At 58.8% G+C, this 18,544-nt stretch overlaps 2 protein-coding genes across 3 annotated transcripts in view; one reads left to right on the forward strand and one right to left on the reverse strand.

Annotated features, from left to right (window-relative positions):
• SDF4 (stromal cell derived factor 4) overlaps positions 1 to 11,068 on the reverse strand; it is a 14,230-nt gene extending 3,162 nt beyond the window's left edge. Inside the window, exons 1-4 of one of the 2 annotated variants that reach the window (XM_044913839.1) lie at positions 10,967 to 11,068; positions 7,402 to 7,754; positions 3,480 to 3,616; positions 3,068 to 3,181 (exon numbers count right to left, since the gene is read on the reverse strand). In XM_044913839.1, coding sequence (XP_044769774.1) covers positions 3,068 to 3,181; positions 3,480 to 3,616; positions 7,402 to 7,706 — 556 coding nt within the window. In that variant the 5' untranslated portion in view covers positions 7,707 to 7,754; positions 10,967 to 11,068. Of the gene's footprint in view, positions 1 to 3,067; positions 3,182 to 3,479; positions 3,617 to 7,401; positions 7,755 to 9,817; positions 9,827 to 10,966 lie in introns of those variants that run through there. The other variant, XM_044913840.1, reaches the window with a different exon arrangement.
• B3GALT6 (beta-1,3-galactosyltransferase 6) lies at positions 9,957 to 13,564 on the forward strand. The gene is made up of 2 exons (XM_044913803.1): positions 9,957 to 10,031; positions 11,043 to 13,564. Exons 1-2 carry the CDS (start codon positions 9,957 to 9,959, stop codon positions 12,054 to 12,056), a joined length of 1,089 nt encoding a protein of 362 aa, XP_044769738.1. The 3' UTR covers positions 12,057 to 13,564.
• Positions 13,565 to 18,544: the final 4,980 nt, after the last annotated feature.

Below are 18,544 nucleotides of genomic sequence, written 5' to 3' on the forward strand. Positions count from 1 at the left end.
GCCCCCTGCCCTCATACAGCCCCCACCCTCAGCTCACTGCTGCTCTTTGCTCCTCGGGAGAAATGGAAAGCAGGGTGTAGGCGGACTCACCCTCACCATGCACCTACAGGAACAAAGCACGACCTTGTTCCTTTCCATCTCTTTCACGTGCACCGTATGCAGAGGGCAGGGCTCTGGAGGAAAACCCAGCTTCCAGATATGACTCAAGCGTCCCCCACAGACTCTCGCCGCAGCCCCCACTCTCCCTCCGTGGGAAGGCCCGGCATGGGGAGCGTGGCCTGGAGCTTGCCCCCACAGCTTCACAGGCTCAGTGACCATTCAGGTCTTCAACGGAGTGGTCGAGGCCGGGCGAGCAGGAAGAGCTGAGGCACGGAGATCTGTCCACACCCTCACTGCAGTCACTGGGAACGGGGATGCCCAGGCCTCGGCACATCGCAACGGGGACACGGCTGCATCCCACACAGTCCCCATCACCTCGAGTCTCAGTGCCTTCTGATGAACAGAAGATCCCGTGGTGACCTACTTTTAATGGCAAATCCACTTAGAGGAAGGTGGGAGTGAGAGGTTGCTCCTGCCTGCCACGTATGGGGACAGGCGCAGACTCGCTACATCCGCCTGCGGCCTGTCAACAGCGCCTGATGGAATCAAGTCTGTGGGGCTGCAACTACTCAAGGACCTCGACCCGAGGTCACTGGAGATTTAAGGTGGGCACCGAAGCCAACAGATGTCCGCACACAGACACATAAGCAGGGACGCTGGTGGCACCAGAAGCTGGAGGGAGGCCTGCCACCGACCCCTGCAAGCCCCTGTCTGCGGTGCCTGGGGCTCGCAGCCCCACAAGCCCCGAGGAGGCAGACTGCCACGTGGGGACTCTTACCTCTCAGCCCCTACCTGTGCTCCCCTGGCCTCCCAGACCCTCGACACTGCTCTTCACTTCCGATGCCCCAGACCTGCTCACCCCACCCAAACTAAAGAAGGGAATGAGGGGCCTTGAACTTGAGCTGAGATGAAAGAGTCGACAGGCAGGCTGAGGTGACACAGTTCACGTCCCCGAAGGACAGGTCCTGATCCCAGGCACACCCGAAGGAAAGGTGCTGAAGACAGACTAGCTCCCGAGAGCAGGCAGGGAAAGAGGGCCGGCAGCCCGCAGCCCTGCAGCCACCCCAGACGCTGGTACCAAACCACCAAAGCTGGCTGGAGGACCGAGGCCCCCCAGGACCCCCAGATGCCTCTAAATACCACCCTCAGGGGACAGCTGGAACCACAGGACAAACCATGGAAACGCAAAACAAACATATGAAAAAGGCAAACCACCATTTCAGGAAAAAAAAAATCACGTCCAAGGACAGAAGTGAGGGGCGCCTGGGTGGCTCAGTCGGTTAAGCCTCTGCCTTCGGCTCAGGGCTTGATCCCGGGGTCCTAGGATCGAGCTCCGCATCGGGCTCCCTGCTCAGCAGAGAGTCTGCTTCTCCCTCTCCCTCTGCCTGCCGCTCTGCCTACTTGTGCTCTCTCTCTCTCTCTGTCAAATAAATAAATAAAATCTTAAAAAAAAAAAAAAAGACAAGTGAAATCCTGGATGGTTCCCAGGGAACTGGGGAAGGCCGGCTGGCACCCGAGGGCATCCAGAAGCCTCCATGCTGCTCAGGAAAGGGGTCTGGCGCTGCGAAGTCACACGTGCGCCACAGACAGACTGAGCCAGAGAAACAAAGGTGTGGGACATGGACGAGCTGCCTGTGACGGGCGGCCCCCACGGAGACAGCTGGAAGTCTGGGGACTCAGACCCTACAAGATGCTGCAAGAAAATGGAACTACAGACCAGTGTGTCTCATGCAAACGTGCCCCACAAAAGATCAGCAGATTAAATCCAAAAACACGTAAGAAGAATCCCAGACCACGACCAAGTGGGACTCATCCCAGGTGAGCAGGCTGGTTCGACATCTGAAAATCAGTTAACGTGAGCATCACATCAGGCCAAAGAAAAATCACACAATCATATCAACAGACACAGAAAAAGCATGAAATAAAATCCAACAGCCATTCATGATCCAAACTCTGAGCAAACTAGGAATAGAGGAAAACTTCCTCTGCTGGACAAAGAACATCTACAAAAAACCTACAGCTCATATCAGGTTAATGGTGAGAAACCGGACGCTCTTCCTCTAAGATCAGAAGAAGAAAAAAGTGCCCCCCCTCCCCACTGCTTTCCAACACCGTACTGGAAGTCCCAGCCAACGCAGTAAGATAAGGAAAGGAAATCAGAGGCACACAGATTGGGAAGGAGGAAACAAACTGTCCGTGTTCACGGATATCACAGTCACCTGCGTAGAAAGTCTGAATCGTATCAAGACCGCAGGCCAGAAAGTTAGCACAGAAAGGCCAATCACTTCCCTGCATGCCAGCAAGGGAGGTGGGGAATCAGGATCAAGGACGAGCAAGAAAATACAAACAGAAAGAAGAAAGAAGGTATGACTGCAGCCGACAGAGGACAGGAGCGCCCACAGCCCACCCTGCAGCAGCCATCACGAAGCGGAGGAGAGGGTGCCGGCCCACTCACCACACAGACACATGACAAACAGGGGCTGTGTCATGGGCGCAAAGATGCCGCAGAGAAACTCCCGCACACCCGCGACCACCACAGGAGAAGACACAATGGGACAAGGGTGGGGATGGTGACCCACCACATGGAGGAAGGACAGGACATGACAGGCGGCACACCAAACCTGATGCCCGGCTTGGCAGGGGCCCCCAGGCGAGATCAGTGAAGGGTGTGAGTATCCTCCAGCCGCACTCGAGAAGCCAGCCAACACCCCAGCGCACCCGCACCCGGAGTTTCCCTCGCCCATGAGGCTTTAAAGGCTAAGGGGAGGGCGGAGCTCTGCCCTGCTGGTGGCCAGCCCCGCCCCACCTCCACGCCACCTGCCTCACCGTACTCCCCTCCCCAGGACCCTGTCCTGGCCCCCAGACCGGCCTGCCCCCCAGCTCGAGCCCACAGGAGGCCACCTGCTGCCCCATGGCCCGCCCTGGCTACAGGCCCCCTCGCGGCGCACCACAGGGCCCAGGCGCTCACTCTCCTCGTCGACTTTCAGCTCCTCGCCATTCTTTATCTTCTCCACAACTTCTTGCTCGTTGTGGCCTTTGCTCACCAAAAACTTCACCTTATATTCGTCCCACGACACACGGCCTGGAAGAGATAACCGACCTGCTAGGCTGTTCCACGACGGATGGTTTTAGGAATAGAGATGTCATGTTTTCATACATCTGTCAATAACCCCGCACTACAGGCAAATGCAGAAGCAGAAGCACCGGAGTAGCTGCAGCCCAGCCCGCAGCCCGGCCCCCCTCCCAGCCCTGCGGCCCAGCCCCCAGCCCAGCCAGTAGCAAAGCCCCCAGCCCAGGCCCTCACTTCCTCTGCCCTCTGTGCACACCGCCCTCCTCCTGGCAGCCTCAGGCCCACGGGGTGAGGGTGAGGTCGGCCATACCGTCGCCGTCGGGGTCCACTGCACGGAAGTGCACCTTGCTCTCCTCGATGGCCTCCCGGAAATGCTCTGCTGTCTTCTCCATGATCCAGTGCTGCATCTCCTTGGCACTGATCCTCCGGTCCGTGTTCACGTCCACCCTGCGGGCAGATAAGCGACGTCAGACGAGGCCTCTAGAACGCGGGACAGGACAGACGGACTGACAGACCAAAGCATGGCCAGAGGGGCTCCACCGCCATGAACAGGGACACACTCTACCCAACACTGACGCTGGGGGTGGCTGGGAAGGCTGACGGTTTGCTCTGCAGGGCAGCTCAGCACCACTTCCCCCACAGTCTGGGGGCCGCTGGGGGAGGACGGACAGGCAGCCTCATCACCCCAAATCCACACACCCAGACGCTTGGGACAGAACTGTGAAGCCAGAGCAGAGTCATGTTTCGTACGTGGGTACAGACGGCTAGATGGAGAAGCAAACGGAGATGCAAGTGTGTACATGCGTATGCACTGGTCAGCACACTCGTGTGCACATGTGAGTTAGCAGTGCTCTATGGATGCAATGGCTCATACACACACATGTGCAGACCAGTACGTGTGTGCCTGAGTTAACACACCTACGTACACCCATGTTCCTGCACACTCACACGTCATCTAGCCCCGCCCACCGGGGGACCTCAGGCCCGGACACCAGTGCCCAGATCCCAGCTTCTAAACACCATCCTCCAATGAAAGAAACCAGGGCTCCTTGGACAAATGGCTGATTTCAGGGCTGAGGCAGGCACACAAGATGAGCCTGGAGCATCTGGAAGCGCCAACAAGAAAGGAAGTGCCCCCAAAACACACAAATGAAAGCGCTCCCAACAACATGCACAGCAAAACCACGCAGGGCTGGATCGCACCCAAAGTACACGACAAACATCCAGGAGCCCCAGCTGACGGAAGGAAATGACCGATAAATCCACACATGGGGGACAGAGAAAGCCTCCTTACAGAATTCCAAATGATACAGTGGATCTCCCCTGCCACCCCCACACACGGGAGGCCCGGCTCATTCCCACCCCCGCAGGGCGTGGGAACTGCCTCACTGAGTGGCCACCAGAGAAGACAGGAGGGAGAGAGGAGACACCTGGCACGCACCACCTGGACCAGGTGGCCAGGCCAACGGGCCCCGTGCTGTCCTACAGACGCCAGCGCCCCCGACAGCATGTGATGAGAGGGCCACCTCACACCACCGCTGGGGTGTTCTCTCCCAAACCCACGACACCACTCTAAGCACCAGAAAACACAGCAGACAAACCCAAAATGAGGGACATTCGACACAACACCTCTGCAGTCCTCCTCAAAACTGTCAGGGTCATGAAAAAGTAAGAGGGTCTGAGACACCAGCCCACCCTAGAGGGAACAAAGGAGCTGTGACACTCAATGCGGTGTGGGACCTGGACAGGGATGTTGGGAAACCGAGTGAAATCTCACGTCTGCGGTGTAGACAATAGGAACATAGCACTGCTGTTTCTCAGTCTCCACAAATGCACCGTGGTTACCTAAATGTCGGTATTAGGGAAAACTGGCCATCTCTGCCACTCTTCTGTAAACCTGAAACTACTCCAAAATAAAAAGCTTATTTAACAAATGTTGTGGTGGGGCACCTGGGTGGTTCAGTCAGTTAAGCACCCAACTCAATTTCAGCTCCAGTCATGATTTCGGGGTCGTGGGATTGAGTCCCACGTCGGGCTCTGCACTCAGCCGGCAGATTCTCTCCCTCTCCCTCTCCGTCTCCCCCTGCACACAGGCAGGCACGGGTGCATGCATGCTCTTTTTCTCTCTCTTTCTAGTAAATGAATAAATCTTAAAAAAAAAAAAAGAAATGTTGTTGCAACATTACTTCAATCAAAACCAGGTCCTGCGACCACGTGTGACTCGGGCAGGGAGCCAGTGAGGCGGCAGCTGCGCTGCGACGTCTTAAACCAGGAGCGGCTGTAGGCAGAAGTCGGCGTGGAAACCGCTGCGGCGAGGGGCAGCGAGCGGGGTTAGCTGCTCCCCATGACCCCGCAAAACAGAGCAGGCATAACAAAAGCGCCTCCCGTGGACAGACACGGCCACACCTGAGAGACTGAAGAGCAAGCAGCCTGGGAGCCAGCCCCGTGCGCCCGCTGGCCCCACTGTCTGCACTCCAGCCAACATGCTCCTAGCACCAAAGCCCCGCTGAGCCAGCCCGCCCCTCTCCACCCTGCACGTAGGCCGGCAGGCGCCCAGGAAGAGGAGGCCCAGGTGTGGTCCGGAATTCAACCCTCCCCCCGCCCACGCACAGACATCTGCACACCCGGCCCTCAGAGCCCTGCCAGGTGGGAGATCCAGGGGGCTCGACCTAGAAGGGGCTCTGAGCCACGCCCCCAGCCCCCATGGTCCCAGTCTCACTGCTGAATTTCTGGCTCCATGCTCTGTCATGACACCCAGCTTTGTTCCAACCGGGTGAAGACCTAACCTTCGACAATGAAAATGTAAGCACAGCAGGAAGGTGTCCCGCCTCCCCAGGGCTCCCCCTGCTCCAGTGGGATGCACCTGCTCCGGGCACTGAGCCTCCGGGCCACAGCCCACACTCTCTGGATTCTGCCCCTTTCCTATCACCTGTCCTAGAGGCCCTGCGTGGTCCCTCCCTTTCAACAGTGCCGGCCCCTCTGGTGACCCCTTCCTCCCAGAGCTCTGGGCCCGTCCACTGGCAACACACAAAAGTGCCAAGGAAGGCACAGAAGCAGCCCCAGGAAGAACCTGCTGTTGGCTCAAAAGCTGAGTTTGAATCTGTTTGACGGGAAGATCTTCTAACAGATAAGATATTCACAGGTTCAAAGTTCCACAGGGACCTTGGGGCCCCGGGTGAAGCCACCCTCTCTCCTGAGGATGCCCAGGGTAGTCTGGGTAGATCCTCTTGCCTGTGGGCACACACCTCGCCCCTGGCCCAGTGAGTGGTGCAGACCACCCTCTGCAGGCTGCCAGGAAGGTGGCTCTCAGCGTGGGGATGGATACTCCCAACAGAGTCCCGGGGAGAGCCCAGTGCCCTCTACGTTAGCGGGCCAATCATGAGCAGATTATCAAGTCCAGTGTCGGTGTGCACAGCCTCGTGCTAGCACCCACCTGTCTCCTCACCCGGTCTCGGCCAGCCCACCATCTGCAGACCTTCCTGCCCCCACCTCCTGCCTCCAGCTGGTGGCCCATCTGCTACTCTACCTGGCCCCCCCGGCACCCAGTGCACATAGCACCTCAAAAAGGCAGGCCTCTGGGATCCCCCTGTCTCGCCAACACCCATCCAGGGCAGCCCCGTTGCCCTCCATCCGTTCTCCACCCTCATCCCTGATCCTATGAGTAGACAGCACACAGCACACTTTGTTCTCACCACGCCCAAGAAGCAGGGCTCTCAATACCTCTTTCATAGATGAGGATGAGGCTGCGGGCTCAGGGAACAGAGCCCAGGTCCAACTGCCAAGGGCCTCCTCCTGAGCTCATGCCCTGGCCATGAAGCCCCTCACCTCCCCCAGAGGCTCCAAAGCCACCAGGCCATGTGACCTGCGTGTGTGCTCACAGCCAGCACCCATGACCTGTGCGTGAGTCCAAACCTGTGCGACACCTGTGTGCACTCAGAGTGGCTCCACGGGAAAGTCAGCCCCATGAACGAGCTCCTCTCAGTCTACTCCCTGGAACCGAGCGCCATGAATCCTGGGTCCTGGCACATGGCTGGGCCACCATGTCACCAATACCCTGGGAGCCTGGACCCCACCAGGCCCATGCTGGGCAGAGAACCTCCTAAGGCATGGGCCCCCTGAGACCTGTGGACCCTGCCCCGCCTCAGCACATGGCCTGTGTGAACTTCAGCCACAGTACATGCCAGGTGAGGAAACTAGTTAGATTCTGGCAGCACCCAGGCCTGGGCACCCACTTGGAAAAGATGACCATCAGCTTCCTCCTGCTTCTCCGTGGCTCTGCGTCCTCCTCAAACCCGTCTATGTCCTTCCCCAGGAAGACCTCCTGGTGGAAGTCCTTGTTGAGGTGCCCATCCATCTCCAGCTTCACCCCATTCAGGTGGTCCGGGGGCAGGATCTCACGCTCATCCTTGTTGCCGGCTCTCTCCCGAGCAGATGAGTGGTTGGCAGGCCGGGCAGACACATCCATCAGAAGGATGACCCCCAAGAGCCAGAGGCAGTGAGGAACCAAGCCACAGTGGGAGGCCTGCCTGGACGCCATGGCCACCTGGGTCCGGACTGTGGGATGGTCTGCAAGTGTGGCCAGGAGCTGGGGAGAGAGGGGCGGGGCAGGTGAGGAAGTGAGGCCTGGGGTCACAGCCTTCCCACCACCCCAGGCACTGCAGAAGGGCAACAGCCCATGGCCGCCAGACCCCAGCATGCAGTTAAAGGTCTATAAAGAGGACACAGCCATCGTTCAATGGAGGGTCAGCAGATACTTCACTAAAGAGGCGTTTAGTTTACAACATGAAATGGAAGTTCTTGGTTCACAAGATACATACTAAACATACTACTTTTTCCTTTTCCAAAGATACCCACCTCAAAGGCTGCCCAACACCACTAAACCTACCCCTTTTCAATGCCCACAGTGGGCATTCCCAGAACAGTCTCTCTCCATCCCTCCTTGCATCGAGACAGACCCCAGAGTCATGGTAACTCACTCTCCAAATCCCAGCTCAGCATTTGTGAGCTCTGTGACCTTGGCTAAGTCACCTGGCCTCCCCAGCTTCAGTTTCCCCCCTGAAACAGGAAGCTCCCTCCCCCACCCCAAGGCTTTGTGAGGATTGGGCCTGGTGCCAGCAAATGCCCAAACCCATCCAGCAGGGCACCAGCCCCTTCCTACTTTCCCACCTCGACGACCGCTGCAGGTGTGTGCACACACACATTCTGCAAGTACACACATGCACACGGGCACATACACCATACTCGAATGCACACGTACACACGCATGTACATATACAAATACACACATGTGTGCGGATATACACACCTACATGTGTATGCACACACACACACACACACACACCCTTGCTCGTGTTCACACAGGAGTACCAGGAAGTCTGTCATCCTTGGTATGCCTGGGCCCCGCAATGAGGAAATGCCACAGTAAGGATCCCAGGGCCACAAGCACTCATGCCCAGCACTCAGCCATCCCAGCCTTCTCCCACATCTGGCTCCTTCCACCCAGGCCTACCTGCTTTCCTTCACACCTTCCAGGTTCCTCCAGATTCCCTTCTGGAATGGCCTGGAATTCCCTTCTGGCTGGTGCCAGAACAGGGCCCAGCTGCCTGCCCAGCTCCCTGCTCAGCTTCTTTTTTTTTTTTTTTTTTAAGATTTTATTTATTTATTGAGAGAGAGAGAATGATAGAGAGAGAGCATGAGAGGGAGGAGGGTCAGAGGGAGAAGCAGACTCCCCGCCGAGCAGGGAGCCCAATGCGGGACTCGATGCGGGACTTGATCCCGGGACTCCAGGATCATGACCTGAGCCGAAGGCAGTCGCTTAACCAACTGAGCCACCCAGGCGCCCTCCCTGCTCAGTTTCTCACGGACCTTCATGCTCCACACTCCCCAAAAGGAACTCCAGCTCCTTCTTGCCCTTTACTTAACCTGTTCCTCTCATAGTCTGTCCACCTGGCACACACCTGGTGGTCCTCTCAGGTGCAGCTGAGGCCCTCCCCTCCTCTGGCAGTTGTTACAGGGAGGAGCAGCAGAGGGAAGCCCACCGGTACTCAGGGCCCAGGGGTGGTGGCCCTGGACACACTCGCCACAGGCCAGAGTGCCACCTGCAGCCAAGCTGGGGCACGGCAGGAAGCAGAGGGCCCTGCATCCGGCAAAGCCGCACAACCACCGCAGCCTGAGGGCACACAGTGCCGGACAGGGGCTCCCGCTGACTGGTCTGGCGGCCTGGCGGCACTCACAGAGGCCACCGCTTATCTGATGCTTCCTTTTGAACCTACCTGCTCCTGAATGGCATTATTCACCTGCCAGGTGACACCTTTACGCATTAGTCTTCTGAACCTGTGCACCCTCTGGGCCCTTCAACAAGACCCTGCTCTCGGAACTCATGTGTCCCATTCCTTTGAGGGAGTAATCCCCCTTTCCAGGTCTGCGGAGCCTGCAATCTCCCCACAAGCACCCGAGCCGTGGCATTCTCTGTGCTAGGACTGCCCTGCATCAGATCTACTGCAACGCCACACCCTTCTCTTCACCGTCCCAGCAGCTGTCACACCGTCCACACAACTGAACACGTACAGGAGTCTCTGCCACCCCGCAATATGCACGTTCCTGAAAATGACAGTGCTCTGCAAAAGTGCACAATAAAAAATACAGGGCCCATGGGAACAACACAAGGGACGTATCTCAAGACCAACACAACTCAATATAAACAGGCCAGGAGGAAACCAGTAAGTGGTGTCTGGCGAGGCACCCGCAGCCCCAGCAAGCAGCTCGGGGGCTATTAAACTGAGTGGAGATGCCGTGCGCAGGTGCCAAGGAGATGCCAGTGGGGCTGCCACTAAGCTGGGCCCAGGAGGAAAGGCAGCCTGCCGTAAGGCAAGACTCGTACAAGCCTGCCGTCACCAAGGTTTCCTTCCCTGCTGGCGTGTAATTCTACCCTGCGTCCCAGCTCTCCCGCTAGGAAAGTGTTGCGCAAACCAAGATGACCTCCCCGGACGTTAGTATCGCCCTCACTGACTGTGGCCATAAAAACACATACCACATCCAAACAGATTGCACTTTGCTCCCTGAAGAAACAAAGTCAATTCCTTACTTATCTTCATGGGCAGCACACTTCGTTCCGCACAAAAGTAACCCCAAAATAACCGCACAGATACCAGGAGGTCAAGCGAGACTTACACCAGTTATTTATCCTAGCGAGCACAAAAGCAGCAGCGTGGCTCAATATGCCAATCAACTGCTCAGTCCTCGTCCTCGGCCTGCCCCTCACCGCCCGCCCCCGCCCCGCCACCCTGGGATTTCAAAGGGCGGGGGCCTGGCCGGCCGACCAGGGAATCCCCATCCTCTACGACGTCAATGCAGGGCGGCACCACCACCCCAGGGGCCCAGCTTAAGCGCAGGCGGCATTTCTTGGCCACCCCGGGGCACCCGTGCTGGCGAGCCTAATCTCTTGCCGTCAGAAAAGCAAACGCGTCAGCTAAAAGCTCTGCCACCGCTCTTAGGAGTCGCGTTCAGAGCGCTGATAACGGCTGCCACCGGCTGAACCGGACACCAGAGGCTTTACACGCACGATTTCAGATCTTCACCAAGTCCTACCGATTAGGGCACCTTTTACCGACGAGCGGAGCGAGGTCATCTCGCTGGTAAATAGCGGCGTCCACCCGACTCCCCTGCCGACCACACTCCCTCAGCCTCAGCTTCCCGGCGGCAGCCGTCGGTGAGGGCAGAGAGGACATGAGCCCAAGGCCCAGCGGCCCGAGGGAGCGTCGGCCTCCCGGCGCCCCCCGCCCCGGGGCCCTCACTCACCGGCCTCCCTCCCCTCGCCCAGGATCCGCTGAGCGGGGCCCGAGCGCCCGTGACGCCTCCGACGGGACTCGCCTAGGCCGCGGCCATCTTTCTTCCGGGAAGAGGCGGAGCTGGAACGGTGCGCGCGGGCGCGACGCCGCCGCGACGGCGCTGGCGCCGCCATATTTTGTCTGGGCGGAAGGGGACGCTCGGCCCCTCCAGGGCAACCAATGAGAAGGGCACGCGTGCCCACGTGCCGTGCGGCCACGTGACGGGCAGCGCCTGGCCCTCCGCCGCTGGTGGACGCGGCCTGCGCGCCGGCTTCGGGGCCTCGGGGGCGCTTCCCGCGCGCGCGCGCGCGCCGAAGCCGGCGCGCAGGCCGGGCGACGTGTGGGCGCGCTTCGCGGTGGGCACGGGCGGCCTGGGCGCCGAGGAGCGGCGCGCCCTGGAGCGCGAGCAGGCGCGGCACGGCGACCTGCTGCTGCTGCCCGCGCTGCGCGACGCGTACGAGAACCTCACGGCCAAGGTGCTGGCCATGCTGGCCTGGCTGGACGAGCACGTGGCCTTCGAGTTTGTGCTGAAGGCGGACGACGACTCGTTCGCGCGACTGGACGCGCTGCTGGCCGAGCTGCGCGCGCGCGACCCCGCGCGTCGCCGCCGCCTCTACTGGGGCTTCTTTTCGGGCCGCGGCCGCGTCAAGCCTGGGGGCCGCTGGCGCGAGGCCGCCTGGCAGCTCTGTGACTACTACCTCCCCTACGCACTGGGCGGCGGCTACGTGCTCTCGGCCGACCTGGTGCGCTACCTGCGCCTCAGCCGGGAGTACCTGCGCGCGTGGCACAGCGAGGACGTGTCCCTGGGCGCCTGGCTGGCACCGGTGGACGTCCAGCGCGAGCACGACCCGCGCTTCGACACCGAGTACAAGTCCCGCGGCTGCAGCAACCAGTACCTGGTGACGCACAAGCAGAGCCTGGAGGACATGCTGGAGAAGCAGCAGACGCTGACGCGCGAGGGCCGCCTGTGCAAGCAGGAGGTTCAGCTGCGCCTCTCCTACGTCTACGACTGGTCGGCGCCTCCATCGCAGTGCTGCCAGAGGAAGGAGGGCATCCCCTGAGCTGCAACCGCAGCTGACCCACCACACGTCACATGGCGCTGGAGGGAGGCCAGGACAGGTGCCTCAGGGGGTGGCCACCGCAGCGAGTCCTTCGGGATCCTGTGGGGCCGCTGCTGAGGGGCCTCCCACTGGCCTTACACGGGCAAAGCTGGCCGGTTCGGCTAGTTACCCAGAATGAGTCCAGCCCTCGCGGGGGCCGGGTGTATTTGGCGACCAGTGGGGTTTTCAGGCAGATGCCAAGCAGCAGCGGACAGCCCCTAGGTCTCAGCCCTGGTGGGCACCCAGGCCTGTGCACCCCCGTGGCCACCATGGGGCCTCACTCCAGACCCCGTCTTGTTCCGGGTCTGGGAGACCCGTGGGTCTTGCCGGGGCGACACATAATGTCGGGGTAGCAGTGTTCTGTCCCTGGATCTCAGCCAGCATGGGCCTAGACTCGGAAGATGCCCAGCTTTGAGTGTGAGGGCAGACAGCAGTGGCTTGCAGCCCCGCCCCACCTGCGCACCTGCTGTCTTCTCCCCAGGTGGAGGAGAGCAGCCAGAGGCTGGAGCCGACAGGCACTTGCGGCCCTGGCCCCAAAGAATGCATCTGGACTAGTTCGGGGGTGGGGGCTTTGTCTCGTCCTGCATCCTGTGTTGACCGTCCACCTAGGAAATCGTCACACCAAGAGCTGTGGCTACAGGGAAGTGACCCTTGGGCTCTTGCATGTTGTCGCTTAACTGTGGGTTGCACCCAGTGGCTTTTATCAAAATCACCGCGGATTTAGTGGGTTAGGTTACCTTTTATGTTCCATGTTGGTGTCATTTGTTACGTGGCAGTCTAAGATTTAACTGTGTGTTTTGTTATTTAGCTCCAATGGTATTTTGGTCTGTGTTGCTTTAGAGTGAATCCATGATAAATGTAATTCAGCGTTAGCCTGTGACTTATAAACATTGTAAATTTGTGTAGATAAAGAGTTTAAGTTAGGAGTGTGTGGGTCTCCATATTTTTTAAATTATTTAAGGGAAGACTTTTCTATCAGAACTTGGGCTTTGTGGATTAATCTGTTTTTACAGCTTGAGTTACAGACTTGTTACCGCCTGTGTGTTTAAATGTGGAAGAATTCTAAAAGTGTCCATTTCTCTTTACAGTTTACACAAAAGTCAGTCCCATTGTCTCTTTCTGAAAAGACTTTCCTTTTAAGGCTTCCTCGCGGCCATGCAGGGGCAAGTGTTTCTCACACACTCATCTGTTATGTTAGACTCTGGGCCCAAGTTCCAGGAATCTGAACCCTTGGAAGCATCGGTGAGGTTTCCCACATTCTGTCTTAAGAAAACAGGCTCTGCTGGTTGGCGTGACCTTTTGGAGACAGAAAGCATTCACGCGCACCCTCCTGGCTGATCACCTCTCATACCTAACACATCCTCAGAAGATCAGGGTTCTTTTCTCCCCATTAAATGTGAAAAGTGAGTGTTGTGGTCATCACAAAAGTCAAATAAAGAGGCTCCAGGACAGCCGTGAGCCCTTCTGTCAGCCCAGTGGTGTGTGATGCTTCACGTTCTTATTCTGGAATCTGGGTTGGGTCGCCTGGCAATGCTGCTGGTGTCTATAGTCCACTTCGGGGCAATGCAGATGCGGGGAGCAAATCTCTGACTTGCCTTTGCACTGCCTTTCCTTTGTGTTCTCAGGCCGTGGATTTTAGGAGCGGGTGTCCTGGTGCTCTTGGGCTGCCGTAACAACCCTGCAGACAAGCTGGCTTGAGCACAGACCTGTCTTCCTCGCGGTTCTGGAGGCTGGCATTCAGGTCCGAGTGCTCGCAGGGCCGCGTGCTGGTGAGGACCCTCTTCCTGGTGCAGGTGGCCACTTTCTCGCTGCGTCCTTAGCGCAAGAGAGAGCCAGAGCAAGCTCTCTGGTGTCCCTTTTTACAAGGACACTAATCCCACCAGAGGGCCCACCCTCGTGACCTCAGCTAACACCAGCTCCAAATACCATCACATTGGGGGTTAAAGCTTCAATCTAAGTTTTGGGGGACACAATCATCCTAGCAGCAGTCTGGGTTATTTGTGTTTAAAGGTAGAAGAGTACCCAGAATTTGGAGTCTTGGATCAGAAGGAAGGGAGGATGGTCTTGTGGTTGCAATTCTCCTGCCTTTAGAAGGTAGAAGCTGGGCCAGAGAGGTCCCAAGATGTGACAAAGTTCTGATTATAAGGTGACTGTGGGCTTTCTGATCGGCCGCCTCGAGGCAGGCCTAACTGGCCCTGTGAACACATTTCCAAGACAAGGATTCATGAGAGGGTCCAGGTTTGGGGACACTGGGGTGAGCAGAATGGGACCCTGCCAACTGGGGTCAGGTTCCCAAGGGATGCTGAGAACAGTGGGACCTGGTTCCTGCTGGCCATTTTCACCCGGATGTCTTGTCTGAACGTCGGGATCGTTGGAGTTGGCGTGTGCACGTCTCCGTTTTTCAGATGAGGAGACAGTGCTTGGACAGACAGCTTGCCGGGGCCACATGCCAGTGGCAGAGCCAGGATCCCACCCAAAGGCTGGACCTCCACATCCCTGCCCAGCATCTACAGTCCTGCTGTAGCTTCCGGGTTTCTCTGGAATGGACCCCATGGAAAGCATGGCACCAATGTCCAAGACCTCCTAGTAAAAAATCTAAAAATCGAGGGCATGTCTCTTTGGAGGAGCGGGGGAGGGTCCCTGAGCGTTAGCACTCAGTTGAATCACATGGAAGTGCCCATATGCAGTCAGGTTTGACAAAAATGGAAAGTTCATATTGTTCAACGTAAATCATTAAATTTCAAAACAGAACAAACCAGACGCTGGGCTGACTGCATCATTACTGCGGTTGTGATGTCCGCATTCAGACCACACTTTGGGGCTAAAGGCCAGAGGCCCCTTCCTAGACTGACCCTCAGCCATCACCTTATCCGTGACCCCAGGGCCTGTGGATAGAGCCTGCCCTCCTCCAGTCCAGCTGGCAGGTTCTCCAGGTCGGGACATCCCTCCCCAGACTGTACCTCCCACCCACTGAGGCATGCACTATGGGCTCCACACCATCTGGACACGTGTGCCCTATAGACCAGGGGCTGAGCTCAGGCTCTCCGTGAGCCCAGCACCGGCCCAGGGCCCAGGTGACAGTAGGCTCTTGGGAGATGGGGAGTCAGACCACCAAACTGGTTTTTATGGGGGGTTTAGGATATAGGACCACTAACTCTTCTCCCAGCCAAACTAGTATCTCTCTTTAAGTGGCCGTCAGAGCCCACCCTTGCAGGGCATCAGGACCAGATGGGCATGGGGCATCCGGCGCCACCTCAAGGGGTGCACCTCTCCTCGTGGAGGGCCCTGGTCCTGCCCCTCCCTCCCCTAAGGCCAATGTGGAGAGCCCTGGCAACAGCCCCTTCATGTTCCTGAGAAAGGAGGAAGAGACAGGGGGCATAGAGCCTGAGCGCCTTGGCCAAAGTCCCAGGGCTAGAAAATGGGAGAAACTTCAATACTGGCAGTAACAGGATGCATCTCCCAAGAATTATGTCAAGCAAGAAAAGTCCATCCCAAAAGGTTGCATACTGGGTACCTCCATTTCCATGACATTCTTGGACGGTCATGGTTCTAGACATGGAGAGCAGATCAGTGCTGCCAGGGGTCAAGGAGGCGAGGTGGAAAGGGAGACGGCAGTTGGTTCTGGGACTGCCCCGCATCTGGCTTGGATGTCCACGTCCTGCTTGTGATGTTGTCCAGTAGTTTTGCAAGACTCTGCCACTGGGGGAGACTGGGTGAGGGGCACGGCACCTCTATTTGTCAAAACTGCATTGAATTTACAATCATCTCAAAATTTAAAATTTAAAAATATATACTACAACACTAATTCTAATACAAAAGAGAGAAACGTGGGACCCGAGAGAGACTCTGGAGGAGGCAGGGCGCCCTAGGATGGCCGGGCACCAAGAAGGGACCACACAGTCATGCTGGAGAGAGTAGTGCGACTCCCAGAGGCAAGCCATGAGCCCTGTGGTGAATGGGAGTTGGTGTGGTACCCCACCATCTGCCCTGTCCCCCCCAGATCTGAGCCAAGACCTCCCCTGCCCCCTCACACCCCCCAAAAGCCTGGGTCCACCTGGTGTAACAGAGTCGGCAAGAGCTGAGAAGGATCAGGGACATGGTAGGGACTGAAGGAGATGGGGCCTACAGTGTGGGAGGGCTCCCCTGGACACACACCTGCTGGAGGACACCATGTGCCAACCGGGCTGCAGGTTCATGGTTGAGCCCTAGACTAGCACAGCTCCTGATGCCCAGTGGCCCTCATCCCTCCCAGCTGCATGCGCATCCCTGACTCCTCGCCTCTGGCTGGGTGGGCCTCCCAGAGCTCAGCACAGACCCTGCCTCACAGGGGCAGGCCTCCCTCTGTCCCGCATCTGGGCTGGGAGGACTGGGTCCTGCAGTGGGAGGAAGGGGCTGGCTGGGTCATGGCCAGAATCCGCAGGGTCTGACAGGGATGGCCAGTGCGCCCCTCAGCCCCCACCTGACCCAGGCACCTGGTCCCCATTGTGAGACCTTTCGCCGTCTGGGGCCAAGGGAGCACAGGGTCGATGGCCACAGACAGGCCTAAAGCAGGCCAAGCATCCAGCCCCGCTCAGGACCGCCGGAGGAACCGTGGAGAACCGCGTTCAAAGGCACCTGGGCTGCAGGTAGCCCAGTGAAGCCCGCATTACACCTAATTTGCTCCTTGGTGCTTGCACTCGGTCCCAGGGGCTTGGAGAGAGGCTTGGGCTGTTTTTCCTCCTCATAAGTATGCTCGGGGTTGAGCTGCGGGGCAGCTCAGAGCCTGCCCGGAGTCCAGGGAGCAGGCCGAAGGCCTCCTGTGTCTGTCCTAACACCAGGACCCGGCCTCAGAACAAACGATGGGCTCTTAAAGGGTTGCAGTCCAGGCCCTGGGGGTCTCCTCATTCCTGAGACCCTATGGCCCTCCACCCTTGGGTCTCCCCGCCAGGGGTTACACCCCCCCAGCCCCCACCCAGATGACCCTCCCCACAGCCTTGAGAGCTGAGATAACCCCTTCACCTGTCACCTGGCCTCTACGGGCAACCCCCTTCTTCAGGGCCAAGGTGGGCTCACTGCCAGCCGGGGTTACCCCCAGAGTTCCCCCCTCCCCTCACACAGCCGCTCCCACTCACCCCCAACAGTCTCCTCTGACCCAGCCCCATTCCCCGCCCTTCCTGACCCCCATCTCCCCTGTAGATGGTGCTCTTAGCTCCCCATCCTTCCCCAGTCCCCCTGAGACCCTCACAGCCTCCAGCAGAAGCCCCAGCACGAGCTTCCACGGCCACTGCACTGACTGCTTCAGAGATTTCCCAAAGCAAACAGAACAACCCACCACCCACGTGTCCTGGGGCCCGCATGCCCCGGGCAATGTCCTCTGCTGGGCATCTCTGGAGCCACCACCCCTTCCTCCCCGAGGACCCTGAGCCTCCCCATTGTGGGGTCACAGGGGAGGTTCTGCCGTGGGTGGGGCGGCCTGAGGGGTGGTAGCAGGTAAGGAGAGTGGGAGGGGGGGCTGACAGCCTCAGGTGTTTGCTCAGCGCTCTGCTCTGCCCACGGCCTGGGGCTGGTGGGGATCACAGAGGCTGATGGCCATCAATGCAGGGCAGCCACTCCCAGCTCCTGACCTTCCCCTAGACCCCTGAGGGGCCCAGAACAGGACATGGGAAATGAGTGAAAACAGGACAGATGAGCAGCTCCGTGAGGCTAGGGCAGGGCCCCAGCGCCGGGGGGCCTGTTCTGGGAGGTCCCAGGGATTTGGAAGGCCATTCTGGATGCTAGCCTCAGGTGCCCAAGTCTGAAGACCGGGCAGAGGTGTGGCCCTCGGTCTGAGCACCAGCAGGTGTCCAGGGGTCCATCGAGCCCCGTCCAACTGGTGGGGTCCCGGAGAGAGTACCAAGCCTGAGGGGGGACGGTGGTGTCAGCCAAGTTGCTCTCAGGAGACCCGGCCTCTGCAGAGATGGGGAGAGAGTAGCTCCTGCCCCTCCGCTTAACAGAGACTTGAAGGCTTCACCTGGGCCATCTCGGGAGCGGGGGCGCAGGGGGGACCCAGGAAGTGATGAGGGTCAGGGTCTCTACAGAGCGGTCTCCACTTGGCTTGCAGATGAGAACCACCCCAGAACACAGCCCCCTTCCTAGGAAAGGGACCCTGGCAGCTGGGTGGGCAGCCAGAACTGGAATCTGGGGAGGCCTGGGCAGATGGGAGCGGCGGGGGAGGCAAGGGGCAGCAGCTCGGCGGGCCACTCAGCAGGACGGTCAGGGCCCCTCCCACACACATCTGTGGCCAGCAGGTGGTGGTGCCCAGAGTAGCCCCCACACACAGGTGCCCCCGTCTCCCCTGGCCTCAGGCCCCTTCTGCTACAGCCAGCGGGGTCCACCAAGCAGAGCTCAGCCGGCTGTGGTGCTGGGTGTCGCTCCAGGCCAGGGCGGAGCCAGGGCCACGAGTGGCCTGGACAGCACGTTGCTCTGTGCAC

The sequence above is a fragment of the Neomonachus schauinslandi genome, chromosome 4 (assembly GCF_002201575.2).
Source record: "Neomonachus schauinslandi chromosome 4, ASM220157v2, whole genome shotgun sequence".
Lineage (NCBI taxonomy): Eukaryota > Metazoa > Chordata > Mammalia > Carnivora > Phocidae > Neomonachus > Neomonachus schauinslandi.

Coding starts and splice junctions, on each gene's coding strand:
- B3GALT6 (XM_044913803.1), top strand. CDS start 9,957: ATGCCGTGCGCAGGTGCCAAGGAGATGCCAGTGGGGCTGCCACTAAGC. Junction 10,032..11,042: donor AGGAGGAAAGGCAGCCTGCC/GTAAGGCAAGAC, acceptor GGACTCGCCTAG/GCCGCGGCCATCTTTCTTCC.